The sequence below is a fragment of the Natrix helvetica genome (assembly GCF_964273705.1).
Source record: "Natrix helvetica genome assembly, chromosome: Z".
Taxonomy (NCBI): domain Eukaryota; kingdom Metazoa; phylum Chordata; class Lepidosauria; order Squamata; family Natricidae; genus Natrix; species Natrix helvetica.
In genome coordinates, this window is record NC_138554.1 from 136,259,649 (window position 1) to 136,285,421 (window position 25,773).

General features: G+C 42.4%; 1 protein-coding gene across 3 annotated transcripts; it reads right to left on the reverse strand.

The window, feature by feature from the left end:
- Positions 1-438: 438 nt before the first annotated feature.
- On the reverse strand, positions 439-25,773 carry LOC309401165 (BEN domain-containing protein 3-like). 3 transcript variants are annotated; one of them, XM_081970201.1, is made up of 4 exons: positions 25,660-25,773; positions 18,323-18,376; positions 15,982-16,193; positions 439-3,847 (listed from the first exon to the last, which is right to left on the reverse strand). In XM_081970201.1, exons 2-4 carry the CDS (start codon positions 18,363-18,365, stop codon positions 1,637-1,639), a joined length of 2,466 nt encoding a protein of 821 aa, XP_081826327.1. In that variant the 5' UTR covers positions 18,366-18,376; positions 25,660-25,773; the 3' UTR covers positions 439-1,636. The 3 variants fall into 3 exon arrangements, with proteins under 3 accessions (XP_081826327.1, XP_081826326.1, XP_081826328.1); XM_081970200.1 differs by lacking the exon at positions 25,660-25,773 and adding an exon at positions 22,552-22,611; XM_081970202.1 differs by lacking the exon at positions 25,660-25,773 and adding an exon at positions 22,205-22,256.

The window sequence follows — 25,773 nt, forward strand, 5'->3', positions numbered from 1 at the left end:
TATACATTCATACATACATACATACATACATACATACATACATACATACATACACATACATTATTTGCAATGGAACAAATGTGTCATACTAGAAATGATGGAAAGTAAATGACATCCTTAGCAATGAACAAGCATTCTACTATAGAGCATCAGTACACACTGATGATCATATATGCAATTTACACTATTCAGGGGAACAGCAAATCCACAGGCAGGGATCAGTTGCTTTTTCTAAACCAATTTATGGGCATTTCAGGAAAAAAATATCAGTGGGTTGGATCTGGAAGTCTTGTAAAAATCCATGGAACAAGTTACTGGAACTTGTTAGTCATGACTGATTTCAGTGGGACTGAAATACTGCTACCTTTGTTCGGATCTAATCCAACCCAACACATACAAGGAAATGTCAATTTGGGAATATGATTTTATTCTGTTATGTTAATTTCATGACTTGCAGTAAAAGAAAAAAATAACACAATGTAACACATTGTGACACTAATACTCTTCAGGAAAAAAAAATCCAAAATTATTTAATTTTTACTGAACATATATTTAGTGGAACTATATAATCAATGTTTTTGATCAACTAAACTATGATTAAAGAAAAGTTTATAATCTTTGCGGTAATGAAATTATTTGGGTGTCACTGTATTTGACGATACTAATCAACACACGAGAGCTTAGTATATAATTCAAATAAAAATATAGATAGCATATTTAATATTTTCAACAGTTTAAAAGCTGCAGTAATTTAACTGATAAAAATAATATGGACTTAAGTGTTTTGCACATTCCTCAATTCAAGTATTTTTTTTGAAGTAGTGAGTATAACAGGTAATAGCACCACTTTTACTGATACAGAGTAGGATTCTATATTTCACAATCTCCACGCCTACCAGTAGTTCTTTTATCAAGATTATACAGAAAACAATAAAATAATTTATATGAATAAAAAATGTAATCAATACTACAATCTTAACATAAACACTCATTAAATAACCCATGATTATAATTTAAATTTTTACTCCAAATCAACTACAAAATGAAAAATTATTTTTAAAATGTGATAACTTGATTTTGTAATTTTTCCTTTCCTAATGTTAATACTTGATATAAGGAGTATCCACAAGCATAGAAACTGCTGTGATTTTGCATTCTTTTTAAAGAGGTGTAACATTTTAAAATTGGAGATTTGAAATATTTAAAAATTTATCAATTTCCAAATGATAAAAGTCCCTATTGAGAATTGTCTTAAAGAAGTTAATTACTATTTAAAATTAATTAAAAATTATATTTAGATGATATATTATTAGATCAACTCTAATATTTTGTGGCTCCTTGTGATCCAGTTTAGGCAGATGGTAACTGAAAAAAACAGCAAGAAATCTAAGCTATATAAAGGCATACTAAAATGGAGTTATAAAATAGATTTTTCCACCATATGTATTTATTTCATTAGGGCTTTTAAGAGAGACTCTCACTGGATTATAACTTCCAACTTCTTACCCCATTCCTGCATGTGTAAACACATATGAAAGAAAAAAAATGTATTGATCAGTTGTCCTAATACTAAACCAATTGACCTCTCAAGCTACTTCAAAATAACTGAAGTCACCATCTTTGGAAACTTAAAATATCACTTTTTTGTTTTCTTGGCTTTTTTCAATATGTCACATTTTTTTCTATTTGGACGTCTGCATCTTTCATCAATGCTTGGTATACATTCATAATGCCAAACTTCATCCATCTTTTCAACGGGATAAACAGCTTCAACATAATGGCGGATGAGTCTCAGTCTGATAGGATCAAGCTGCTTCTTGTTACAAGCCCCTGAATGGTTGTATTGCAGTCTGAGGTTATCTGAGGTAAAAAGCTCTGGAAAAAGTCTTACTAAGAGGCGGGCGGCAAAGTTGCCAACTGAAAGGCTTTGTTGTACTATTTCTCTTAGCTCTTTATCAGACAGGAAATATAGAGAAGGCACAGAAAAGTCTGGTGGAGGAACAATAAGTTCCTCAAGTGGAATCTTGCAAAAGTCTTTGTTGCTTCTTTCGGGAGGCAATGGTGGCCCTTCAAATTCCTCTTTAAATCGCTCTGGGTTTATTGCATAGGTCAGGAATTCTCTCCTCTCAGGTTCCGGCACATGGACTTTTCGCTGCAGCTGGTATGTGCGTCTCTGTTCAGTATCTCTTCGACGACATCTTTCATCCAGTTTCCCAACAAATTCCAGTGTCCATACTCTATCATTCTTAGCTCTTGGATACAACATTTGCACGTAGTGTCGAATCAATTTAATTCTAACAGGATCAAGTTGTTTTTTGCCCAGGGAGCCACTGCAATTGTATTGTTTCCTTAAGTTTTCAGGAGTAAACAATTCAGGAAATAAATGAACTAGCAACCGAGAAGCAAAATTACCTATAGACAAGCTACTTTCATATATATTCTTAAGCTGCTCCTTACTTAACAGATAATCTGAGACAGGAACATCAAAATCAGGGGAAGGAATATCAAGTTTATCAAAGTCTATGGGAACAAGCCAAATCTTTTTTGACCTTCTACCTGGTCTTTCATATTCAGAATTATCTTCTACTTTTATAACTGACACATCATCAGGCAAACTTGAAGAATCGTAGCAATCATCTCTTATCTGTTCATTCTCACTGTCATCCATATACATGCTTTCAAGTTCATCATTTATTCTCTGAACACAATGCTGTAACCAAGCCTTTCTCTCCTGCATAGCAGGAAAGTAAATCTCTGTGTATCTGCGGATTACCTGAAGTCGTTGAGGATCAAGTTCTTGCTTTCCACATTCTCCGTAACAGCTGTGTCTTTCAGCCAATTTTCTATGATCAAAGAGTTCTGGAAACAATCTGTGTAGCAAAAATACACAAAATTCTCCAGGAGAAGATGCTTCGTCTAAAAATTCATTTATATCCTGAGCATCAAATACCCATTCTGAGGCAACAGAAGTATTTCTATCAATAGGTAGAACTTCGTCATCATCTTTATCATTAATATGATCAGACTCATAAAAACTGGAGGATTGTACATCTGGTTGACTATTCTCCATCTCTCTCTGAGCCCAAAAACTATTGAAAAAGTCATTGACCTGAGGCAAACATTCTGCTTGCCAAACGGCAGGATTTTTCATAGATGGATAACAGACTTCCACATAATTTCGGATGAGCTGCAGCTGAAGTGATTCAAGTTTCTTTTTGTTAAGATAGCCACATGTGGTGCAGGCTTTACTTAATTCATCCTCACTAAAGAGTTCTGGAAAAAGTTGTACTAGTAATCGGCAAGCCAGATCACCACCTGATGTACTTTGATCCATAATCTGTTTGAGTTCTGAGGCAGTCAGCTGATACTCAGGAGGGGGCTTGAATTCTGCAACAGCATCTATTGGGCTGACATGCTTCTTAATTCTACTGACTTCTAGTGACAACAGATCGACTTTGCTATGCAGTTGAGTCATGTTAGAATTTAATGTATTCAGTGTATAAAACATTTTTTGTATTAAAGAATAGATATTTGAATCAGATTCGGCAGTAATATTGCTTGTTTCTCTTTTCCGCTGCTCATTCAAAGTCCTAAGACTGGAGGGACTGCTAGGATTAATCTTTTCAAATAACTCAAAGGTGGTAAACTGTTCTTTTCCTGGCAAAGTCTTCTTCTCTGTAATTTTGTGAGAGATCCCATAAAGAGGTTTCTTATATGAAGGCATAACTGTGTTATTCAAAGTTTCTTCACAAATCCATGTTAGACTGGAATTTTTGTTCTTGCTTGGCTGTTCAACATCTTCCTGAGTAGGCAATCCATCTCTGCATTTCAAGTTTGAGGTCTCATCCTTTCAATAAACAAACAGGTCATTAGTTTAAAATACTTTTGAACAAATTCTTAACTTATCCTTAACGAACAAGTAATACATTATCTGAATTTAGACAAAGCATTGCTTTAATCTAATTTGTCATAAGATCAGTTGTAGATTAGGTTAGTTGAACTTAGTTCTCTAAAAGTCAGTAACATTCCATTAAATCATAAATTATTATATCTATTGACGAAGTGCAACTAATCTTAATTTAACTAGCATTAACCAAACAGAGTATTATTTTAGCAGGCATTTGTTACTGGTTATTATTTAGATCAGAAGACAATCCTGAACGTAAGTTGATATTCAACAAATAAAACAAAATTAATTATTTGACAGAATAACAGAAGAAGCATTTATTAAAATCCCATATAACATTGCTTCTCTATCTTGTCATCCTAAGATTGCTGGCTAAAACAGATTCCCAAGAAATTTTCCTCCAATAAATATATTTAGGTAACACTTGCATATCTGTCCATAAATGCATGCTTGTTTACGCTGGCTGATCTGAGGTACTATTCCAAAAACTGGAAGGGCCAAGGAAAAAAAATTAATATTAGTGCCATTAATACTTATGGAATTCAAATGAAATGTCCATAAAATATTAGAATTGACAATGAAGATATTCAAGTGGTAGATAACTTCTGCCTTTTAGAATCAATCATCTTCAACAGCAAAAAGATTGCCACTGATAAGATTATCTGGACCACAACCACTTGATCTCTGAAGGAACAGCAGTGTCTCCTGGTTAGACTGCATATGGCAGGCAGTCTCCATGGAGAAGATGCTAAAAGTAACAAAAGACCATTCTAGAGAAGACAAGATTATGAGTTATGGTCTTGAATGCTTCTACATCCAAGAAGGTGTTAAACTGAGAAATAATCACAGGTGGCCAAAGGCTTTTCTGTCCACAGCCTCTATCTGCTACTCTAGCAGTAGCTATGACCGAACAAAGGTAAGAGCCTATTTGCGGACTTACCTTGTGGCAATAAGAGTAGCCAAGCGTAGGCCTTGTGCCGCCCTTATTGCGTCCGCGGATAACCGCCCTGCCGCCCTGTTTCGGGTGACCCGCTCCCTTTTATCGCAGGGGACGCGAGAGACACCCTTACAGGGAAGAGCAGAGGAGTTTGGGGAATATCTTCAGGACAAAATTGATCAGATCCGGAGCGGATGGACCTCCGTCAGTGGACCAGGCGAGCCATCAACAGCGAGTCTTGAGAGACCATTCTGGGAGGAGTTTGACTCTGTTGCCCCCGAGAATTTGGACAGGTTGCGTGGACGGCTGCGGCCCACCACATGTTCAATGGACCCGTGTCCCTCCTGGCTGGTACTGGCAGCCTGGGAGGTGACACGAGGCTGGCTTCTGGGCCTGGTGAACGCCTCATTGGGTGAGGGATACTTACCAACCGCCTTGAAAGAGGCGGTGGTGAGACCCTTGCTCAAGAGACCTTCGCTCGACCCAATGGAGCTAGCTAATTACCGTCCAGTCTCCAACCTCCCCTTCTTGGCGAAGGTTGTTGAGAATGTGGTGGCGCAGCAGTTCCCACGACACCTGGACGAATCCGACTATCTAGACCCACGCCAGTCCGGCTTCCGACCCGGGCACAGCACAGAGACAGCCTTGGTCGCGTTGGTCGATGATCTCTGGAGGGCCAGAGATAGGGGTTGTTCCTCTATCCTGGTCCTATTAGACCTCTCGGCGGCTTTTGATACCATCGACCATGGTATCCTATTGCGCCGGTTGGAGGGGATGGGAGTCGGAGGCACCGTTTTGCGGTGGTTTGGCTCCTACCTCTCTGACCGGAAGCAATGTGTGTTGACAGGGGGGCAGAGGTTGTCCCTGAGGCCACTCACTTGTGGGGTGCCACAGGGGTCGGTCCTCTCGCCTTTCCTGTTCAACGCATATGTGAAGCCGCTGGGTGAGATCATCCGTGGTTTTGGGGTTGAGTACCACCTGTACGCTGATGACACTCAGCTGTACATTTCAACCCCAAACCACCCCAACGAGGCTGTCGAAGTGATGTCCCGGTGTTTGGAAGCCGTCGGGGTCTGGATGGGGGACAACAGACTCAAACTCAACCCCTCCAAGACTGAGTGGCTGTGGATGCCGGCACCTCGGTTCAGCCAGCTGACACCATCGCTGGCCATAGGGGGCGAACAACTGTCCCCTGTGGAACGGGCGCGCAATTTGGGCGTCCTCCTTGATGCCCGGCTGTCAATGGGGGACCATGTGGCAGCCGTGGCAAGGGGGGCGTTCCACCAGGTTCGCCTGGTGCGCCAATTGCGCCCCCTACTGGACCGGAGTGCCCTGCGCACGGTCACTCATGCGCTGGTGATGTCTCGCCTGGACTACTGCAATGCCCTCTACATGGGGCTTCCCTTGGGACGCATCCGGAGACTGCAGCTAGTTTAGAACGCAGCCGCGCGGGTTATCATGGGGAGTACACGATACTCCCACATAACACCCCTCCTGTGCGAGCTGCACTGGCTACCTGTGGCCTTTCGGGTGCGTTTCAAGGTATTGATTACCATCTTTAAAGCGCTCCATGGCATAGGACCTAGTTATCTGCAGGATCGCATCCTACCACACACGTCCCTACGACCAATCCGCTCACACAGGGAGGGACTCCTCCTGGTGCCATCCGCTAGGCAATGCCAGCGGGCGACACCTAGGAGTAGGTCCTTCTCTGTGATGGGCCCAACCCACTGGAATGACCTCCCCCCCGACATCCGAACTACCACCGACCTCCACTCCTTCCGTCAAAAATTAAAGACTCACCTGTTTCAATCAGCTGGCCTGGCACTCTCTTAGTTTTGTCTCCCGGGGATATATTTTAATTGGGTTTGGGTATTTTAATTGGGGATGTTTTTTAGGGTTTCTATAGTATATTTATTTCTTGTACAGTCTTATCTCCTCCATCCAAATGTTTAGTATTTAATTGTTTTATATTATTGTATTTTATCTGCATTTTATTTGACTGTACACCGCCCCGAGTCCCTTTTTGGGAGAGGGGGCGGTTTAGAAATCCAAGAAATAAAAATAAAATAAATAAATAAATGAAAGAACAGAACAGAATGTTGAAGACCTATATTTGCTGTCCATTTAACATTACAGAACAGAGTAACAGTGTTGGAAGGGACCTTGGAGGTCTTCTAGTCCAACCCCCTGCTTAGGCAGGAAACCCTATATCACTTCAGACAAATGGCTGTCCAATTTCCTCTTAAAAACTTCCAGTGTTGGAGCATTCATAACTTCTGGAGGCAACTTCTGTTCCACTGATTAATTGTTCTAACTGTCAGGAAGTTTCTCCTCAGTTCTAGGTTGCTTCTCTCCTTGATTCGTTTCCACCCATTGCTTCTTTTTCCTGCCTTCTGGTGCTTTGGAGAATAGCTTGACTCCCTCTTCTTTGTGGCAACCCCTGAGATATTGGAACACTGCTATCATGTCACTCCTAATCCTTATTTTTATCAAACTAGACATAATCCAAGAGAATCTCCACATTGCACTCTGTTTGCTTCAGAGGAAATCCAACCCTGTTCAGAGTAAAGGATATTATCAGAATATTCACGAAACTACAATATACAATAACAACTCCATCCTGCTGGAATTCAAGCAGAATCTGAACAAGTTGGAGAACTGAAAACAGAAAAGTTCTTGAACAGATAGAAATGTAAGATTCTACATTTACATTTCTACAATTAAAAATACAGGGCACACGTATGAAATGTGTGATTTGCAGCTTGAAGCACTATATCAAAAAATGGGTGAGGTATTCACAATAAACTGAACATGAGCCACCAGTGTGAAGTAGTTACTCAGACTGGGAATTAGTTACTCCGAATTTTGGGATGTATCAAAAGCACTGAATCAAACATATGTGACATTCTCATCCTCTTCTACTCTGCACTGCATCCTGAAGTACAATTCTGGACACCACTTTCCAGAAGGAATAACAATCAAAAATAGGTCCAGAAGATGACAACTAGAATACAAAGACATGTCGTACGAAGACTGGCTGAAGGACCTTGGGATTTTAGTCTGACAGAAAGACAACTGGGAGGACATATATATAAAACGGGGACCTATGGTGAGGAACTATATTTCCCTGCCACAGAATCTCATTATTTAAATGAGAAAAATGTATTGCTAGAAGGTTTTCCCTTCATTTAAATAAAACCGTACAACAGTGGAACAATCTGCCTCTGAAAGCTGCAATTTCTTTATCACTGGAGATTTTTAAGAAGAGTCTGGAAAACCACTTTTGGAGGATGGTTTAACTGGTTGTAAACTGCAGAGGATTAGACAATATATTTGCAGTCATTTCCAACTGCATAATTCTATGATGCTATGTTTTGCTCCAGTCACAATAACAGAGTTCCATATATTCAATAAGGATTTCCATCCCACAATTTGCATTAGTCCTTAAACTGCAATTTCGTTTTCAAAACAGACATTCTTATTCATCAATGTTGGGGGGACGGGGACGGGGACCCTTACCTGAACGTAAGCTATCTTCTCTTAAATTTGTCTACCTGCTTTTCCCTTCCAGCCTGATCCTTATAATTTTCTTCTTTCCTCTCAATCCTTCCCCATTTCCTATTAACCATAAATCCCTCTTCAGGGTAATGGTATGAGTTTTGTGCCCTCTAGACCTATCATGACCCAAGGTATGAAAAACACTGTCAGGTCAGTGCCAAGGTGACACATGTTTAAGGCTACCTATGAGCTCATTGAGTAATTCTGAACTATTCATTTTTTCTAGGCCTACCTAACCTTCTCCATAGCATTAGCTGTTCCAGGGAAGAGTGCTCAAATGTGCTGTGTTAAATTTAAGTGGTCCTGCTAGATTTGACATAATAATGTTTAAGGTTATTTTAATGTTCGAAATTCTAATATTATCTTAATTGTGATTTTATTATTGGAAGTCACCCCGAGCATTGTGAGGTAATAGGGAAAATTATGCATCTAAATAAATTATGGCTGTATAAAACATATCACATCATAAAACATATGCACAGAAGCAAAACATTTCTTCTCGGAAGCATTAAAACAGCTCAGTCCTCTGAAAGACTTGACACAGCTGATTCAAGCTTTCCCCCAGTACCTCTGGAAGTGTAGCTTGAATACACCTATCATTGTCATCTTCATCATCCTTTAATTCTGAAGAAAAGGGATTTATATAATGCTCCCACCTACAATTTTCCATACAGCTACTACCATGTAAGGTAATTGGGCTGAGGTGGTTGGGCTAAGGCAGGAGTCTCAAACTGGCGGCCCGCAAGCTGGAAGCATTATGTGCAGGCTCCGCTCACTCCAGCTCTGTGAATGGGAAAAATGTCTTAAAACGTCACATGATGGCAACTGAGTTTGACACCTTGGATAAGGGGACTCAAAGTCAATCAGTTGGCTTTCACACCCAAGAGAGCACTAGAACTAACAGTCTCCTGGTTTCTAGCCCAATACCTTAACTAATAGACCAAACAGTCTCTTTTACGTGCACAATCAATTGGAAAAGCCATCAAAGCAGCAACGTCAAGCCTTCTGGAGAGAACAATGAACCACGATTGTGCAGTGGTTAGAGTGCGGTACTGCAGGCTACTTCTGCTGACTGTCAGCTGCCTGCGATTTGGCAGTTCAAATCTCACCAGGCTCAAGGTTGACTCAGCCTTCCATCCTTCCAAGGTGGGTAAAATGAAAACCCAAAATTGTTGGGGGGGGAAAGGGGGGGGGAGAGTAATATGCTGACTCTGTAAATCGCTTAAAGAGGGCTGAAAAGCACTGTAAAGCAGTATATAAAACTAAGTGCAATTGCTATTAACTGTTCCAAGGAGAAATATTTTGTTCATGCTAACATGCTTTCCGAAGTGCTACTTTCAAACAATCTTCATGTCCCTCCCATATCAGACTCATTTGCTTGGATCCTAATTAATATCACCACCAGAAAAAAAAAGTGACTTATTTTTACTCTGCTCTTTCAAGTACCTTTGTTTCACCCATCTGCAAGGCTAGATTTCCTGATGGAACAATGAGTATAAATATAAGAATTTGGGAAAATATTTCCTATATTTATTTCCATCCCCCATTCAATATAATGATTTCCACAAACTGAAGTCCTTCAATGAAGGACCTTTAAATCTAAGCTATTGTGTATAACAACTGAATTAATATGATGTCCAAATTGGTATCTCTTTGTAAATAACTACTTTCTGGTAAAGGAAATACAGGAAATGTCAAAGAAGCTGCAAATGGCCATAATGAATTAATGACGACATCAAAATAATGCAAAATGCTTAATATAAATTTGTATCTGATATACATTATTTCTTGAATTTCTCCATCTATCATTAGGTCATAATTCATACTAATATTTTGCCTTATTTGTGTCTCTTCAGTAATTCAGTACACAACAGATTTCTATATTTTGCAAACACATTTTGTGTCACAACATCAGTATCAAATTGTAAAATGGAAAACATAAAAACATATGTGAATATTCACATTTTAAAATCTGATAGCATTTTTTTACTAGCCTAATGCTTATTCAAATATTGCAAAGGCAAACATGCACTTAACATTCTATCTTAAAAACGCAAGGAAATAAGTTTTATTGTCCCAGAAAAAATAGCTGAAATATTCCCATTTATTTTCACTAACCCAAGATTGTATATATATCAAGGCTCAACATATAACAGCAATGATTAATCTTTGAGGAGCAGTTGCACAAAACAATGTCAGATAGTAGCGAGGCAGGGCCTGACGTCGCTACAACACAACATGCAATCTTGGAGCTCCAGGATTGCTGTTGATATCTCTGTTGCTGGACGGTCCTTTTGGACCTAAACCATCCCGAAGAGACGGTGATAGAGAAAAGTATGTCCTGCTAATCTCAGGGGCATCACAAAGCCCCCGACCGATCCAGGAGAAAGCTCTTTTTGCTAGCTACAAGAGAAACAATACAATAATACAATAGTAGAGTTGGAAGGGACCTTGGAGGTCTTCTAGTCCAACCCCCTGCCTAGGCAGGAAACCCTATACCGTTCCAGACAAATGGCTATCCAACATCTTCTTAAAGACTTCCAGTGTTGGGGCATTCACAACTTCTGGAGGCAAGCTGTTCCACTGATTCATTGTTCTAACTGTCAGGAAGTTTCTCCTCAGTTCTAAATTGCTTCTCTCCTTGATTAGTTTCCACCCATTGCTTCTTGTTCTGTCCTCAGGTGCCTTGGAGAATAGCTTGACTCCCTCTTCTTTGTGGCAACCCCTGAGATATTGGAACACTGCTATCATGTCTCCCCTGGTCCTTCTTTCTCTTAAGCTAGACATACCTAGTTCCTGCAACCGTTCTTCATATGTTTTAGTCTCCAGTCCCCTAATCATCTTTGTTGCTCTTCTCTGCACTCTTTCTAGAATCTCCACATCTTTTTTACATCGTGGCGACCAGAACTGAATGCAGTATTCCAAGTGTGGCCTTACCAAGGCATTATAAAGTGGTATTAACACTTCACGTGATCTTGATTCTATCCCTCTGTTGATGCAGCCTAGAACTGTGTTGGCTTTTTTGGCAGCTGCTGCACACTGCTGGCTCATATTTAAATGGTTCTCCACTAGAACTCCAAGATCCCTCTCACAGTTACTACTATTGAGCACGGTGCCACCTATACTGTACCTGTGCATTCCGTTTTTTTAAGGTTGAACAGCCATTTTAAGGTTGGGACAGACCCAACACGAGAGTGTGTGTGTTGGAATTGGTGAGATAAATGTTACTTTTAGAGAACACCCAAAAAGACTTAGAATAAAGTTAAAATTGAAGACAGAAGAGAGTAAGCGGCGGATCAGCCTGAATTAAAACTATTGTGTTATCTTTTTTTCTTTAATTTCGTTTCTTTTTTATGATGAAATTTTTACAAATGCCTCTTATTTTTTAAATTGGACTGGTCTCTTTTCCCTTCTTCTATTTTTTCTCATTTTTTGTATTTGTGGATTAAGGATTCCTTTTTTATCTTTCCTCCAACGCAGCAGGATTGTCCTTTCTAACCATTTTTTTCTCAACAAGAAAGTTTAAAGAGCGGTCTAAAAGAAAAAGAAGCTACACTGTCACCTAGAGGCTGGAGGCTTGGAAATATTGTTTTTCTTTATATTTGACGTATATCTCATGCTTCAAGGCTTCAGAATTTGTTTATTGAAGGGATAGTGGGAAGAGTACACAGGTGCTCTTCTGGAATGCTATCAGTAGCTGGACTGCAGTAAAGAGAAAGCCTTGACTGGAAAGATTATAGTAAATTTGTTTGAAATCTAGTAAAAGGACTTGGATGTTGTAGTTGCAGTGTTTACAATTTGGAAGAATGGTGCAACATGAAGAAGGAAAAGATTTAACATTGCAAATAATAATGTTTAAAATTCAAAAAAATATTAATAAGCACAGAGGGCGTTAAAAAGAGATTGGAGATTATAGAACAAAGAATGGAAAGAATGGAAGGAAGAGATGAGAATATTTTCAAAACGATGATTAAATTTGAGGATAGAGTTCAAAAAATTGAAGAACAAAGTGATAAGAAAATTGTTGACATTCACAGCAAATTGAGTGTGGAGGAAAATGATAGAAGTGGAACATGGAAAGGAGATGTTGATGAGCTGGAACTCTATCCCAGGCCTCAAAACATGGAAGAAGGAAAGGGAAAAAATTTGGCAGAAATAATGAGAGAAATTTTGACAGAAGCACCAGTGATAACCAAAGACAAGCTGATGGAAGGAACAGGTGGAGGGTTCCGTGTCTTTACAAGATATGCAATGAACAACAAGTTGCTAAGAGATGTCCACATAAGACTTATTAAGAACACAATTAGAATACAAATTCTACAAATGGCAAGAGATACAGGACTGTACTACTACTGGAAGGATACAGGATGATGAAATGAAATGTTATAATAAAAATTAAGCTAAACTTTGTTAAATTTTGAGTAGTATGTATAAGACAAAGTAATAAGTTAAATAAATGATTAATAATGATAATGCATATATATATACACTATACTGATAATATGAAATTTTATATAAAGTGTAAGTGAGGACTATGGAGATGATGTTGAAAAGCTTCATTATAAAAGACAAACAATTTCACATAGAATAGAATATAAAGATGTAATACTACTGGATGATTTTAGGATGACGTAATGAAATGCCATAATATAAATCTATTTTAAATTCAGAATATTTTATATAAAAAGGATGTAATAAAAGTTATAGTCAATGAATGTTTAATGTTTAATAATCAGTCAAACGATATCTGATTCGATAATATGTGATCTTATATGAATGTTAAGTGATGATTATGAAAGGGATGCACAGAAGCCTTGTAACCAATTGACACACTGTTAGTAATGGAAGATGCTTTTATGTTCTCTGTCTTCTTTGTTTGTGTTTGTTTAAAAATAAAAACTTTTTTAAAAATGTCAGTTACTTAAACTTTGTATATTGATAAAACCTGTTTATTCTAATTTCAGCCATAATAATAAATACTAATGACAAACATATTTATTTATTTATTTATTTTATTGAACTTATTAGTCGCCCCCTCTCCCCACAGGGACTCGGGGCGACGTACAGAGCAATAATCAAGATAGCACCATAAAATCGTGCAGAGGAGGTAAAAATAAGTCCATAAATAAGCATACTTACAAAGTTTAAAACCCCAAAAATATTAAAAACAAAATTTCCCATTGTAAAATGACCTGGGGTGGCAAGATAGTAACGTTATGCCAGGCCGGCTTGACAAAACAGGTAGGTCTTCAGCTTCATACGGAAGGAGCGAAGATCGGTTGTTGTCCGGATGTCTGGGGGGAGGTCATTCCAAAGGGTAGGGCCCACCACAGAGAAGGCCCTACTCCTGGGCACCGTCCCCAGGCACTCTCTAGAGGACGGCACCCGGAGTAGCCCCTCCCTGTGTGAGCGAGTGGGTCGCAGGGATGTATGGGGCAGGACGCGATCCCGCAGGTAACTAGGCCCTGTGCCATGGAGCGCTTTGAAGATGGTAACCAGTACCTTGAAGCGCACCCGGTAGGCCACAGGAAGCCAGTGCAGCTCGCGCAGGATAGGTGTTATATGGGAGAATCTCGATCTCCCCATAATAACCCGCGCGGCTGCATTCTGGACCAACTGCAGTCTCCGGGCGCACCTCAAGGGGAGCCCCATGTAGAGAGCGTTACAGTAGTCCAGGCGGGACGTCACCAGCGCGTGAGTGACTGTGCGCAAGGCCTCCCGGTCCAAAAGGGGCCGCAACTGGCGCACGAGGCGAACCTGGAGGAACGCCCCCCTTGCCACGGTCGCCACGTGATCTTCTAAGGTCAGCCGATCGTCAAGGAGGACGCCCAAGTTGCGCGCCCCTTCCACCGGGGCTAATTGCTCATCCCCGATGGTCAGCGATGGAATATGCTGATTGAATCGGGAAGCCGGGAACCACAGCCACTCTGTCTTGGAGGGGTTGAGCCTGAGCCTGCTGTCATCCATCCAGACCCGTACGGCTTCCAGACATCGGGTCATCACTTCGACAGCCTCGTTGGGGTGGTTTGGGGTGGAAATGTACAACTGAGTATCATCAGCGTACAGATGGTAACTCACCCCAAAACCACGGATGATCTCGCCCAGCGGCTTCATATATATGTTGAACAAGAGAGGCGAGAGAATCGACCCCTGTGGGACCCCACAAATGAGGGGCCTTGCGGTCGACCTCTGCTCCCCCGTCAACACACATTGCGTCCGGCCAGAGAGGTAGGAGTGGAACCACCGTAGCACGGTGCCTCCAATCCCCAACCCCTCCAGCCGGCGCAATAGGATACCATGGTCGATGGTATCGAAGGCCGCCGAGAGATCTAATAGAACAAGGATGGAGGAACAACCCTCATCCTTTGCCCTCCAGAGATCATCCACCAACGCGACCAAGGCCGTCTCCGTGCTGTGACCGAGTCAGAAGCCGGACTGGCGCGGGTCTAGATAATCATCTTCCTCCAGGTGACGCGGAAACTGCTGAGCCACCACACTCTCAACAACCTTTGCTAAAAAAGGAAGGTTGGAGACAGGACGATAATTTGCTAGTTCCTTTGGGTCCAGAGAAGGCTTCTTGAGCAGGGGCCTGACCACCGCCTCTTTCAGGGCGGCCGGCATCCGGCCCTCCCCCAACGAAGCGTTCACCAGCCCCAGTAGCCAGCCTCGTGAGCCCTCCCAGGAGGCCAGCACCAACCAGGAGGGACACGGGTCCAGTAAACATGTGGTGGCCCGCAGTCGCCCGCGCAACCTGTCCAAATCTTTGATGACAACAGGGTCAAACTCCTCCCAGCATGGTCTCTCAAGACTAGTCTCGGACGTCCCCACTGGAGCACTGGAGTGGGTCCAACCTCTCCGGATATGATCGATTTTATCCTGCAGGAACTCTCCAAATTCCTCTGCCCTGCCCTGCAATGGGGGGTCCCGCTGCTCCTGTGACAGAAGGGAGCGGGTCACCCGAAACAGGGCAGCAGGGCGGTTCTCTGCGGATGCTATAAGAGTGGCACAATACTGACGTTTGGCCACTCTTATTGCCACAAGGTAGGTCCTTATGTAGGCTCTTACCTGTGTTCGGTCAGCTTCGGAGCGGGAGGATCTCCACTTACTCTCCAGGCGTCTCCTAAGGCGTTTCATCGCCCTTAGCTCCCCGTTAAACCAGGGGGCCCGGGTCGATCGTGGCCGTCGGAGAGGCCGCAAAGGCGCCACCCGGTCCAAGGCACCGGCAGCCGCACTATTCCATGCGGCTACCAGGTCCTCAGCCCGGGAGCGGGACGAAGAAACAGACATATTAAATAAATTACTGGCTTGAATATATATATAAAATCTTCTTTAATGTAGTGCACTTCATGTATTAAATAAATGTTATCAAACAATAGTTGTATTGAATCTTGTCTTTTGAATATACCATTTATACAGTAGTTACTTCCGTAATGCAAGAACTGAACTTCACAGCAAAAATCATTTGAGTCTGAAGAAATACACTTCACTGTTGATATAAATGTACATCATAAATGTATATTTATCAATGATCTCAGGATAAAATAATATGTTTAAAATGCTCTATGCAAGAAGTTACCTCTTGTGTAATGCCTCTTTTTTTCACTCTCGGTATAATTTCTTTGTGGTTCCCTGAACCATCCAAACCAAATGAGCTGCGTTTTCGCTTGTTGATATCTTGTAGGCAAGTTATTAATCCATCCAGTGAATTTTTTTCAGGTCTTGTAATCACAGAGCAGTCTAGCACCTCATCTTCTTTATCAGTTTCTCCTTTCATATTATTTTTAATACCTAATTTAAAGAAAAATAGTAACACAGATATCACAGGTAGGCAATTCATAAGCTACTGATTCAAGATACACGTTTTGGTATGATATACAGCGGATATAAAAATATAAGGGAGGGTGTTGGGGTAAGATCAGCTACTTAGATTTCCACTTCTTTGCTTTTCTGCCTTTCTTTTCTATTTTTTTTGGGGGGGGGAGGGCTTTTCTGCACTTTGTATTATGTTGCCTGATCTGAATAGACTAGAACGAGGATATTGTATACACTCACACTTCACTGGATGTAAAAAGTCTATACACCACTGTTAAAATGACAGATTTTTTTCAGATGTAAAACAATCAGATCAAGATAAATCACTTCAGAATTTTTTCCACCCTTAATAAGCTGTACAATTCAACTAAAAAACAAACTGAAATCTTTTTTTTCTGGGAAAATAACAATAAAAATGTACAGTAGGGTTGCATAAGTGTGCACATCCTCTTATAAGTAGGGATGAGGTTCAAACTGATGGTAAATAATAGTCATTATTCAGGTGCCATCAATTCAAGTTATTCTGATCAAGCCCATACAAAGTTCAGCTGTTTTCTGACATTTATTCAGTTGCCTCTTACAGAAGAAGGCCTGGTCTGCAAAGAGCTTACAAAGCATCAAATGGATCTCATTGTTGGAAGGTATCAGTCAAGAAAAGGGTACAAAACAATTGCCAAGTTTATGGTTTCATGAGACCAAGGTTGAACCTTTTAGCCATAATTCCCAAAAGTGTCTTTGGTGCAAAAACAACACTGTAGATCACCAAAAGTTCACCAGGCCCACAGTGAAACATGGTGGTGGACAGCACTCCTTTTTGAGTCTGCTTTTATTCAGCTGGAACTGGGGCTTTAGTGAAGGTGGAATAATCAGTCAGCTAAAATGCTGACCACGAGGAATTTCACCTTTCAACACAACAATGACCCAAAGCATACCTCCAAATCAACAAACAAATGGCTTTACCAACAGATCAAAGTTTTGGAAGGACGAAGCCAAAGCTTGGACCTGAACTCAGTTGAAAATCTGTGGGGTAATTTGTAGGAGGGTTATGCACAGGAGATGCCTTCAAAATCTGGCAGATTTAAAGCTCTTTTGCAAGGAAGAGTGGGCAAAGATTCCAGAGGCAAGATGTGCCATGCTGATAATTCCTACCCCAAAAGACTGAATGCTGTCATAAAATCAAAAAGGTGCTTCAAAATATTAGTTGAAAGGTGTGCACACCTGTCCAACCACATGGCTGGCCTCAACTTGTCTGAAAAACATCTAGGAGGCCCATTCCTTTTTTTCAAACCCTACCCTTTCCTCTAGGCCCTGACTGCCCTTGTCCCTGGCTTCAGGTAGCTCCCATCCATAGGGGAAAAAAAAAAAGAAATCCTGAAAGGATAAAAGGGAGAATTTTACAATCTCTGCAAAGTTTTACATCAGATTCAGTTACTGGCAATATGTTATGCTAATAATAATGAAAAGGACAGGGGGCATCGAAGGAAAGAAAAAAAGAAATCCAACCTTTCAACTTCAAAAATTGCAACCTTCCTCTAAAATCCACCCCACCAGCTTCAATCAGGCTTTAAATCTGTCTCCTATGACAACGATTACGACGAATATGCAAATATTAATCTATGAATTCAATGCCTTGCTTACGAATGTATGCTAGAGGTTATATGTATATAGAAAGAATGGTTCCACCTGTTTGGGGCCATGGCCCTCCTCAAATCTTGTCTGGAGTCAGTTTGACCTTCAGATTGAAAATATTTTTTACATTTGCCTTCAGGCATATTTCATATTGCTGATATAGGACAGTAGAATGATCAAGATTTTACCAGGGAACCAGTGAAGCTTCCAATCATAATTTTGCTAATATTTTCTCATAATAAAAGTGTTTGGATATCATATATTTTTATTTAGAACTGAACAAGTATAAAATCTCTATTTTCTCATAATGTACATAAGGTGAAAAATTAAAAAAACATTAATAGGAGAGTGAAAAAAATAACATGTATACATTAAACTGCCCAATTCATTGTTACAATACTTACATCAAAATAAATATTGGCTTTGGTTAGATAAATATTATAATTTGATAAGGAAATATATTTAAAAAACAGTACCATCAGTATTATCTTCATCATCAAATAATTCAGCTGAATTCATATTCTGTTCCTCTATATTCATAGAACAACAAGAAGAAAAAATAGAAGACGAAACATAAGCACAATGTAAATTAAATGATCCAAATGTAGCATTTCTGTTGCATAAGTAAGATGTACATCAGGTTGTAGGCCATATTTAGGTTTTAAGCAACAATGAATATACTATAATTCTATGCAAGGGCAACATTTGCTTGTGGTGTTTGGTAGGCTAGTATAATATTAATTAATATTAATTAATATTATTATGAATGTAAAAAATGACAATAGTTCCAGATTTCATCAGAGCTGCTGATGGTGTGTTTCAGAGACTACCAACACAGATAGTCCTAATCTAAGCATAAGACATTAATGGTATATGTATTCATGATGGACCTGGATCCAACTGAGTCTTCCTGTGAATGAGACTTCTTCCTTTAAAGTCATTTCAGTTAAATTGATTTTCCACAATGAAAATTGGTGGGGGATGGAGGGAAGGTATTTTCTTTTTTTTGGTCCTATTTCTAATTTTATTACAGGAATGTCAAGCTTTTTAGAGTAGCTTTTAAGTAAAGACAAGGGAGATTTGGAGCAATTATTTCCATAAAAAGAACTCTGCATTCAAGAAACTAACATTGCATTGGAAATTTTAGGGATACATTTGATCTATTAAATTCCTTTGGAACAAGTAGTTCTTTGTTAGAAAAAGGATTATCTTATATTCATTCTAATAATTTAGGCTGCCATCCTATGGGTCCTAGCTGTTGAGATAAATTATTTCCAATATCTGAAACAAACAAAAGAAGTATGCAATAGAATGTGCAGCTTCCAATCCGCTGCAACTGCTTTAAGTGCATTCTTTTTCATTTATTACAACATACAATTACATCCCTTTATGTGTGTTTTAAATAAACAGGGAGGGAAACAATTGCAAATATCCCCTCCTTTTTCCCTACCGTGTTTCCCCAAAAATACATGTCCTGAAACTAAGGCCATGCCACATTTTTCGGGTGGGTAAAACTATAAGCCCTCCCCCCGAAAATAAGCCCCCTGGACAACACCCCCCCCCCCGGCCAGGCAGAGTGCCGCTCACCAACCTAGCGGTATCCCAAAGGTGCCAAGCTGCGGGAGCGGGGGGGGGGCAAGGCGCTTGCGTTGCTTGGTGTCTTCGGGATTCTGCTAAGTTGGTGAGCGGTGCTGTGCCCAGATGGTAAGGAGGGTTGCCGGGCGGCTGCTCTCTTGCAAGCGAGCAGCCGGCCCATAGAGCGTATTCCCAGAGCATACAGCCATAGAGCATACGGCCAGAGCGGCCGGAAGACGGTTTAGAAGCCACCGAAAAAGCCATGCTGGGATGGCGGCAGCAGCAGAGGTGCCCTGACTCTGCAGGGAGAGTTGGGCCAGGGCATCGTGAGGCTGGGAGACGCACGAGTGGGGAGTGGAAAAGCCTCTCGCGCAACCCCTCTCTCCAGCTGTGCAGAGCGCCATTCACTGACCTAGAAGCATTTTGAAGGTGCCAAACCGCGGGAGCCAGGCAGCGGTGAACAGGCGCTCACATGGCTTGGCGATACTCCTAGGTCAGTGAATGGTGCTGTCCCTGGCTGGAAAGGGGGTTTGCCGGTGGCTGCTCGTGAGCGTGGTCTCTTCATGGCGAGCGAACTCCCAAAGAGCCGGGCACAGGAGCAAACAGCTGTGTTGCGCTGTCACAGCAGCACAACACAGTTGTTTGCTCCTGTGCCCGGCTCTTTGGGAGCTCGCTTGCAAGAGAGCAGCCGCCCAGCAACCCCCCTCTCCACCTGGGCACTCAGCAACCTAGCAGTATCCCGAAGGGACCAAGCAACATGACCGCCTTTGCCACACACCCCCATTCCCGCGGCTTGGTACCTTTGGGATACCGCTAGGTTGGTGAGTGGCGCTCGGCCTGGCTGGAGGGGGGGTTGTCCAGGGAGCTTATTTCCAGGGGGAGGGCTTATATTTTTGCCCACCCGAAAAATGTGGCATGGTCTTACGTTTTTCGGGGAAACACCGTAGTAAGGAAAATCATGTCTGATATCAAATAATCATTGGGAACTCTTTACTTACTCAATGACTATGAGGTTATTGTGTATGAAGGTATACCCATTTGTCATTGCTTTGACAGTAAATAAGCATTTTCTAATTTTATTCCAATAGAATAGAACAGATGGCTGAAATGTCACCAAGATTTGATGTAACTTGTTGATGGAAACAGGCTAATATGTTCTTTAGACTATGGGACATAATATAGACCAGTAGTTTGTTTATCTAAATCAGTAGTTCTCAACCTTCCTGATGCCGCGACCCTTTAATGCAGTTCCTCATGTTGTGGTGACCCCCAACCATAACATTATTTTCGTTGCTACTGTGCAACTGTAATTTTGCTACTGTTATGAATCGTAATGTAAATATCTGATACGCAGGATGTATTTTTATTGTTATACATTGAACATAATTAAAGCATAGTGATTAATCACAAAAACATGTAATTATATATTGTGAAATATTTATTTCTAATTACAAATAAATGAAATTTTGTCTTGAACCATGATGTAGCACAGGGGTCGGCAATCTTAAACACTCAAAGAGCCACTTGGATCCGTTTCCCACAGAAAACACCGGGAGTCATTAAGCCTGGGTGGGCGTGGCCAATTCATCATCACTCCCACCCAGTCACATGACATTCGCCCCCCCAGACACGCCTACCCAGGTTTCATGGCTCAGTGTTTTCTGTGGGAATAAGGTCTCTCTCTCTCTCTTCTCCCCCCTTCCCTCTCATTTCTGTTTTTCTCTATTTTTCCTCTCCCTTTCTCTTCTTCCTTCCTTTCCTTCCTTCCCTTTCCCTCTTTCTTTTTCTTTCTTTCTCATTGAATACGATAGCAAATCCAAAATAAAGTTATTAATTGTAGGAAATGGCTTCTCTGTAATCTTTTCATAGTGAACTCTAAGTTGATAGAAGCTGGCACGATTGTACTCACAGCAATAGGATATATATTTTGATTTCTTTTGAGTTTGACAATATAATACGTTATCCAAAATTATAAATAATCTTATTTTCAGATGCATTTCTTTTGCCATCTCTGTTATTTTTCCTTTTAAAAAAATCAGACTTGCTTCCAATTTGTGCCTTCTGGCAAACTGCAGTTTTCTTGGCAAGAGACCTACCTTGCCATTGCTTTCGTCATAGGTCTGAGAAAGTTAGTTTCTTTCTTTCTTTCCTCTTCCTTTCTTTCCCAATTTGTTTCTCTCTCTCTCCCTCTCTCTCTCTCTCTCTCTCATTCTTTCTCTTCAGTTCTTTCATTTCTTTCTCCTTCTCCCCCTTCTCCCTCTAATTTGTTTCCCTCTCTTTTCCCTCTCTCCCATTCTCTCCTTCCAACTCTCTTTCATTTCTATCTCTCTCTCCTCCCCCCCCCCCTTTCTCTTTCATTTCTTTCTTGCACGTGCAAGCAAAATACCCTCCTGGGCCGGGATCACAGTGGCAGGGACAGCAACTCCTTCCTCTGCCGCCACTGAGAAGTGAGTAGCTGGCTGCGCTGCGCAGGAGACTCCTCAGCACCAGACTCAGGTCAGCGCCAGCCGTGTTCCCTTTCGTGGTGGCTCAGGAAAGAGCTGGAGCAGCCGAATCTGGATGCAGAGAGGGAAGAGTTCCAGAGCCTTGTGCAAGAAGGGCCCTTTGCAGCGCAGGAGAACTGGAGCTCTTCCCTCCCTGTACCCAACCAGCTGCTGCTGTTCCCCATTCCCCTCTTTCCTGAGCCAGCACGAAGGGGACCGCGGCTCGCGCTGACCTGAGTCTGGCGCTGGGGAGTCTCCTGCGCAGCGTGGCTCCCCTGCGCTGCGTACTCAGTTACTCACCTCATTGCACAGTGGCGACAGCGGGAGGAGAGTCGTTGTCCCCTCCGCCTTGCAAGTTTGCTTGCAAGAAATGAGCGCGAGAAAAGGGCTTCCTGACACCGAGTTGCCTGCAAAGGACGCGGGATCGCAAAAGGAGCAGGCGAGCGGCTCGTGCCTTGTCGGGGCGGAGAGCAGGTTGCGCGACTGGGTCAGCAGCAGGGAACCGCAGGAGAGGGGCCGAAGAGCCGCACGTGTGCACCGTAGCATGGGTATAACAGTCTTCATAGGGAATCTCAGCCTACGCCCATCCCACGTTCCTTTATTGTATTTTGTTTTCCCCGCCTTGTTTTATGCCTTAGAAATGGTACCTCTTGGCTTCCGTAGCTCTGCTCATCAACCTCAAACCGCTCGGAGCGAGCTGCTTTCCCAGCGTCCTCTGCGCTGCGCTCTCCTTTCCCCCCACCCTCACTTCCATTCCGGCTCCTACTCCCCCCCCCCCACGCACACACTGATGTCGGGCAGGAGAGGAGCAGCAGAAGCCCCTCCCCTACCGGCGCAAACTTCCACCCTCACAGACTTCCAAGCAGGAACCCCCTCAGTCCGGTCTCCCTTCCCTTCTTCTCCGTTCAGTTTCCAGCTAACAGTCTCCCCCTTTGGATCCCGGCGGAACTAAGCAGACCCGGCTCAGCGGAGCCGGGGGAAAGCGATGTCAGGTGGAGACTCGGCGGCCGCCGCCGCCTCTCCTCAGCCGTTGCCCTTCTCTCTGCCCAAGCCTTCCCCCCCTTAGATGCAGCTCAACCCCGGCGAAGACGTAGAAGCTCCCGGGCAAGAACAGTTGCTGAAAAACGCCCACATGTGAGGGAGGCTGGCTGGATTGGCCTCCTGGGAAGCCCGTCAGTGTTCTGGCACTTCTCCTTCTGCCGCGCGGGGAACCCGAGCCGCTCCTTCCCTTCGGGCCGGCTTCTCTTCAGCCTCTCTATAGGAGGCTCCTCGGCAACCCCTAAATGTACATCCATTCGGCTATTAAACCATTATTTCAGAACCCTCAACTGTTTTCCTCTACAAAATAATATTAATTAAAAAAAAATTAAGATTCATTCAGGGATGTTTCCTTGTTTTCCTCAAGCTTTATTTAGGCCATCAGACGTCCCTTCATGAGAAACAAAAGTGTATAGTGTGCACAAAAAAAATTTATGCTTTCCCTCCTGGTCTACACGTACACAGTTTCAGTCCACTTTATTCTTCAATCTCACCTTTTCACTTGAATGGCCTTGAAGGGAGGTTTTAGGTACATTGGTTATAGCACCAATAAACCAAAACAGCAAAAAAAAAGGGTGCTTTAAAATTTTGATTTTAGAAAGTTACAAATATACTAAGGAAACCTGATAGATTTGAAATAAGATTTGGAATTAATAAAAAATAAAAATGCAAAATCCTTCCTGTGAAAAAAATTCTTTTGAATTAAAAAAAAATAGTAACCTTCACTTTAAGGTTACATATTGCGACCATTTGAAGTTATGGAATGGGTGCTTTTTGGTCCCTTAGCAATCCCCTTATCATTTTTGTCATAAATGGCCATGCTCCCCCCCATTCCCCCAGGATCAAATGACATGTCATCCAGCCAACTTTATGACCAGTCATAGTATTCCCATCATGTGATTCATGATAGATTTTTGCAGGGCTCTGGCAAAAAATGCCCGTTCATTTGAATGGGCATGCTTAACAAATATTGTGTTTGCTTAACAACTGCAAAATTCACTTAACAACCATAGTGTTTGCTTAATGACAGCTGCAAAACATAATGGAAAATTACTTCTGGTCATTCGAGTGTCTTGATTTACGATTGCAGATCCCTATTGGGGAGCCTCAAGCAACAACTCTTATGACATCCTCTTTTCTTCACATTCTCATGAAAATCTAATCTCAACCACAGCTGAAAAGCTTGCACCTGTTGAGCCGATAGTAAAAAGAATTCAGGACAGCAAGACCGATCAGGGGCAATGAACTAAAGGGGCAAGTTGTTTGCCTATGTGTTGTATGAAGTGTGGCATCTGAAAGCAGGTCCAGGATACTCAATCCTCATCGCTGTTCTGCCCTCTCAAAACAATGCATAGATGCTGGGCGCAGTAGAGCATCATCTAGGCTTGTTCATTTGGTCTCCTGTTCTCTGATGTCAGCAGCATCTCAAATGGACCCCAGTGCTTTCAATCTTCCTTACCAAGTCCCTATTTCTGCCAGCACCATCTTGCAATATCCTTTCAGCAGGTTCTCCTTTATGGCAGGTTGTAGCTATGGGTAGAACAGGCCTACTTGTTATAAACATTAGCCTTGAAGTCATACCTCTGTGCTTGCTCCTCTGAGCTTCCTATCTACCTTGCTCTACTCTCTATGTTACTTAAGTCTCTGGCCTATTAGACCATGAGGACTAAAATCTACCTTGCTTTGCTCTCTATGTTACTTCTTAAACCTCTGGCCAATTGGACCATGAGGACTAAAATCTATGTTGCTTTGCTCTCTATGTTACTTCTTAATCCTCTGGTCAATTGGACCATGAGGACTAAAATCTACCTTTCTCTGCTCTCTATGTTACTTCTTAATCCTCTGGCCAATTGGACCATGAGGACTAAAAAGGCCATCGCTTATCCTAAAGTAACCTAAGATTCTTAGTCATGGCTGTTGCAAAACTTTGGATAAAGTAAACTAGGGTGCGAAGGCATTCAGCACCCCACTCCCTTTATATGATTGTGAGACAGCACTTCAGGTCACGTGGCTATTCTTTCTTCCACCCACCCACCAAATGGCCGATGGGAGGGGCACATTCCCTCTCCCTCGCAGACTTGACTGGCAAGCAGAGAAACTTTAAAAAACTTAATCGGCCACAGCACCGCAGTCGGCAAACGCAGCAGCCACGGTGCCAGCCCCCAGGGCTCGCCAACAGTCGCAAAAAAAGAGGATCCCCGTTGCCATCCGAGGAGCAGTTTCTAGGCAACGGGGACAGCCAAGGTGGGACTTGCAGCAAACTGGAGAGAAGGCGGGCTGGGACCATGGCCAGGCTCGGTGCTTACCCGCTGAAGCACCTTTCCTGACCGGCCCTTCCGAGCAGAGGGGGTCCCTTCCCACAAGGCTTTGCTTTCCTCATCCCCTACAGCCCTCCACAATCCCGCGGAAGATGCCTCCTCTGTGGGGAAGCTGGAAGCCCGGCAGGAGGGGGGGAAATACTTTTCCTCCCTCCCTCCCACTGACCAAAGGCAGCAGTAGTGATGGTGGTGGCGGCCAGGCTATTCGGCCGTGAGAACCCAGCCATAGCTCCTACAGCTGCTCTGCGCCAGCAGGGGAGACTGCCTGATGCACCCGCTCTCCGAGCCACGGAGCGAGTCATCCCGATAGCACACCGCAATGAGATAATGCGCGGGGAGGGAGGGAGGGGGTGCCTCAGGGCCCGAGCTGAGAAAGTTGAGGAGAGGGAAGGGGCTTACCTGGCTCTGCCTTAGGCACTGTGGAAAAAAGGAGGGTGGGAACACTTGGTCTCTTGGTCTCAAGTGGGTTTGTGGGTGGTTTTTAAAAAAAATAAAGAAAGAAAGAAAAAAGAA

Bases quoted from the DNA above. Each gene is read 5' to 3' on its own strand.
- LOC309401165 (XM_081970201.1), bottom strand. From the start codon at position 18,365: ATGAATTCAGCTGAATTATTTGATGATGAAGATAATACTGATG. The intron at 16,194-18,322 runs GTACTGTTTTTT...TCTTTAAATTAG, and splicing joins TGATGAAGATAATACTGATG to GTATTAAAAATAATATGAAA. The intron at 3,848-15,981 runs GTAACTTCTTGC...GTTTATTGAAAG, and splicing joins AAAGAGGCATTACACAAGAG to GATGAGACCTCAAACTTGAA.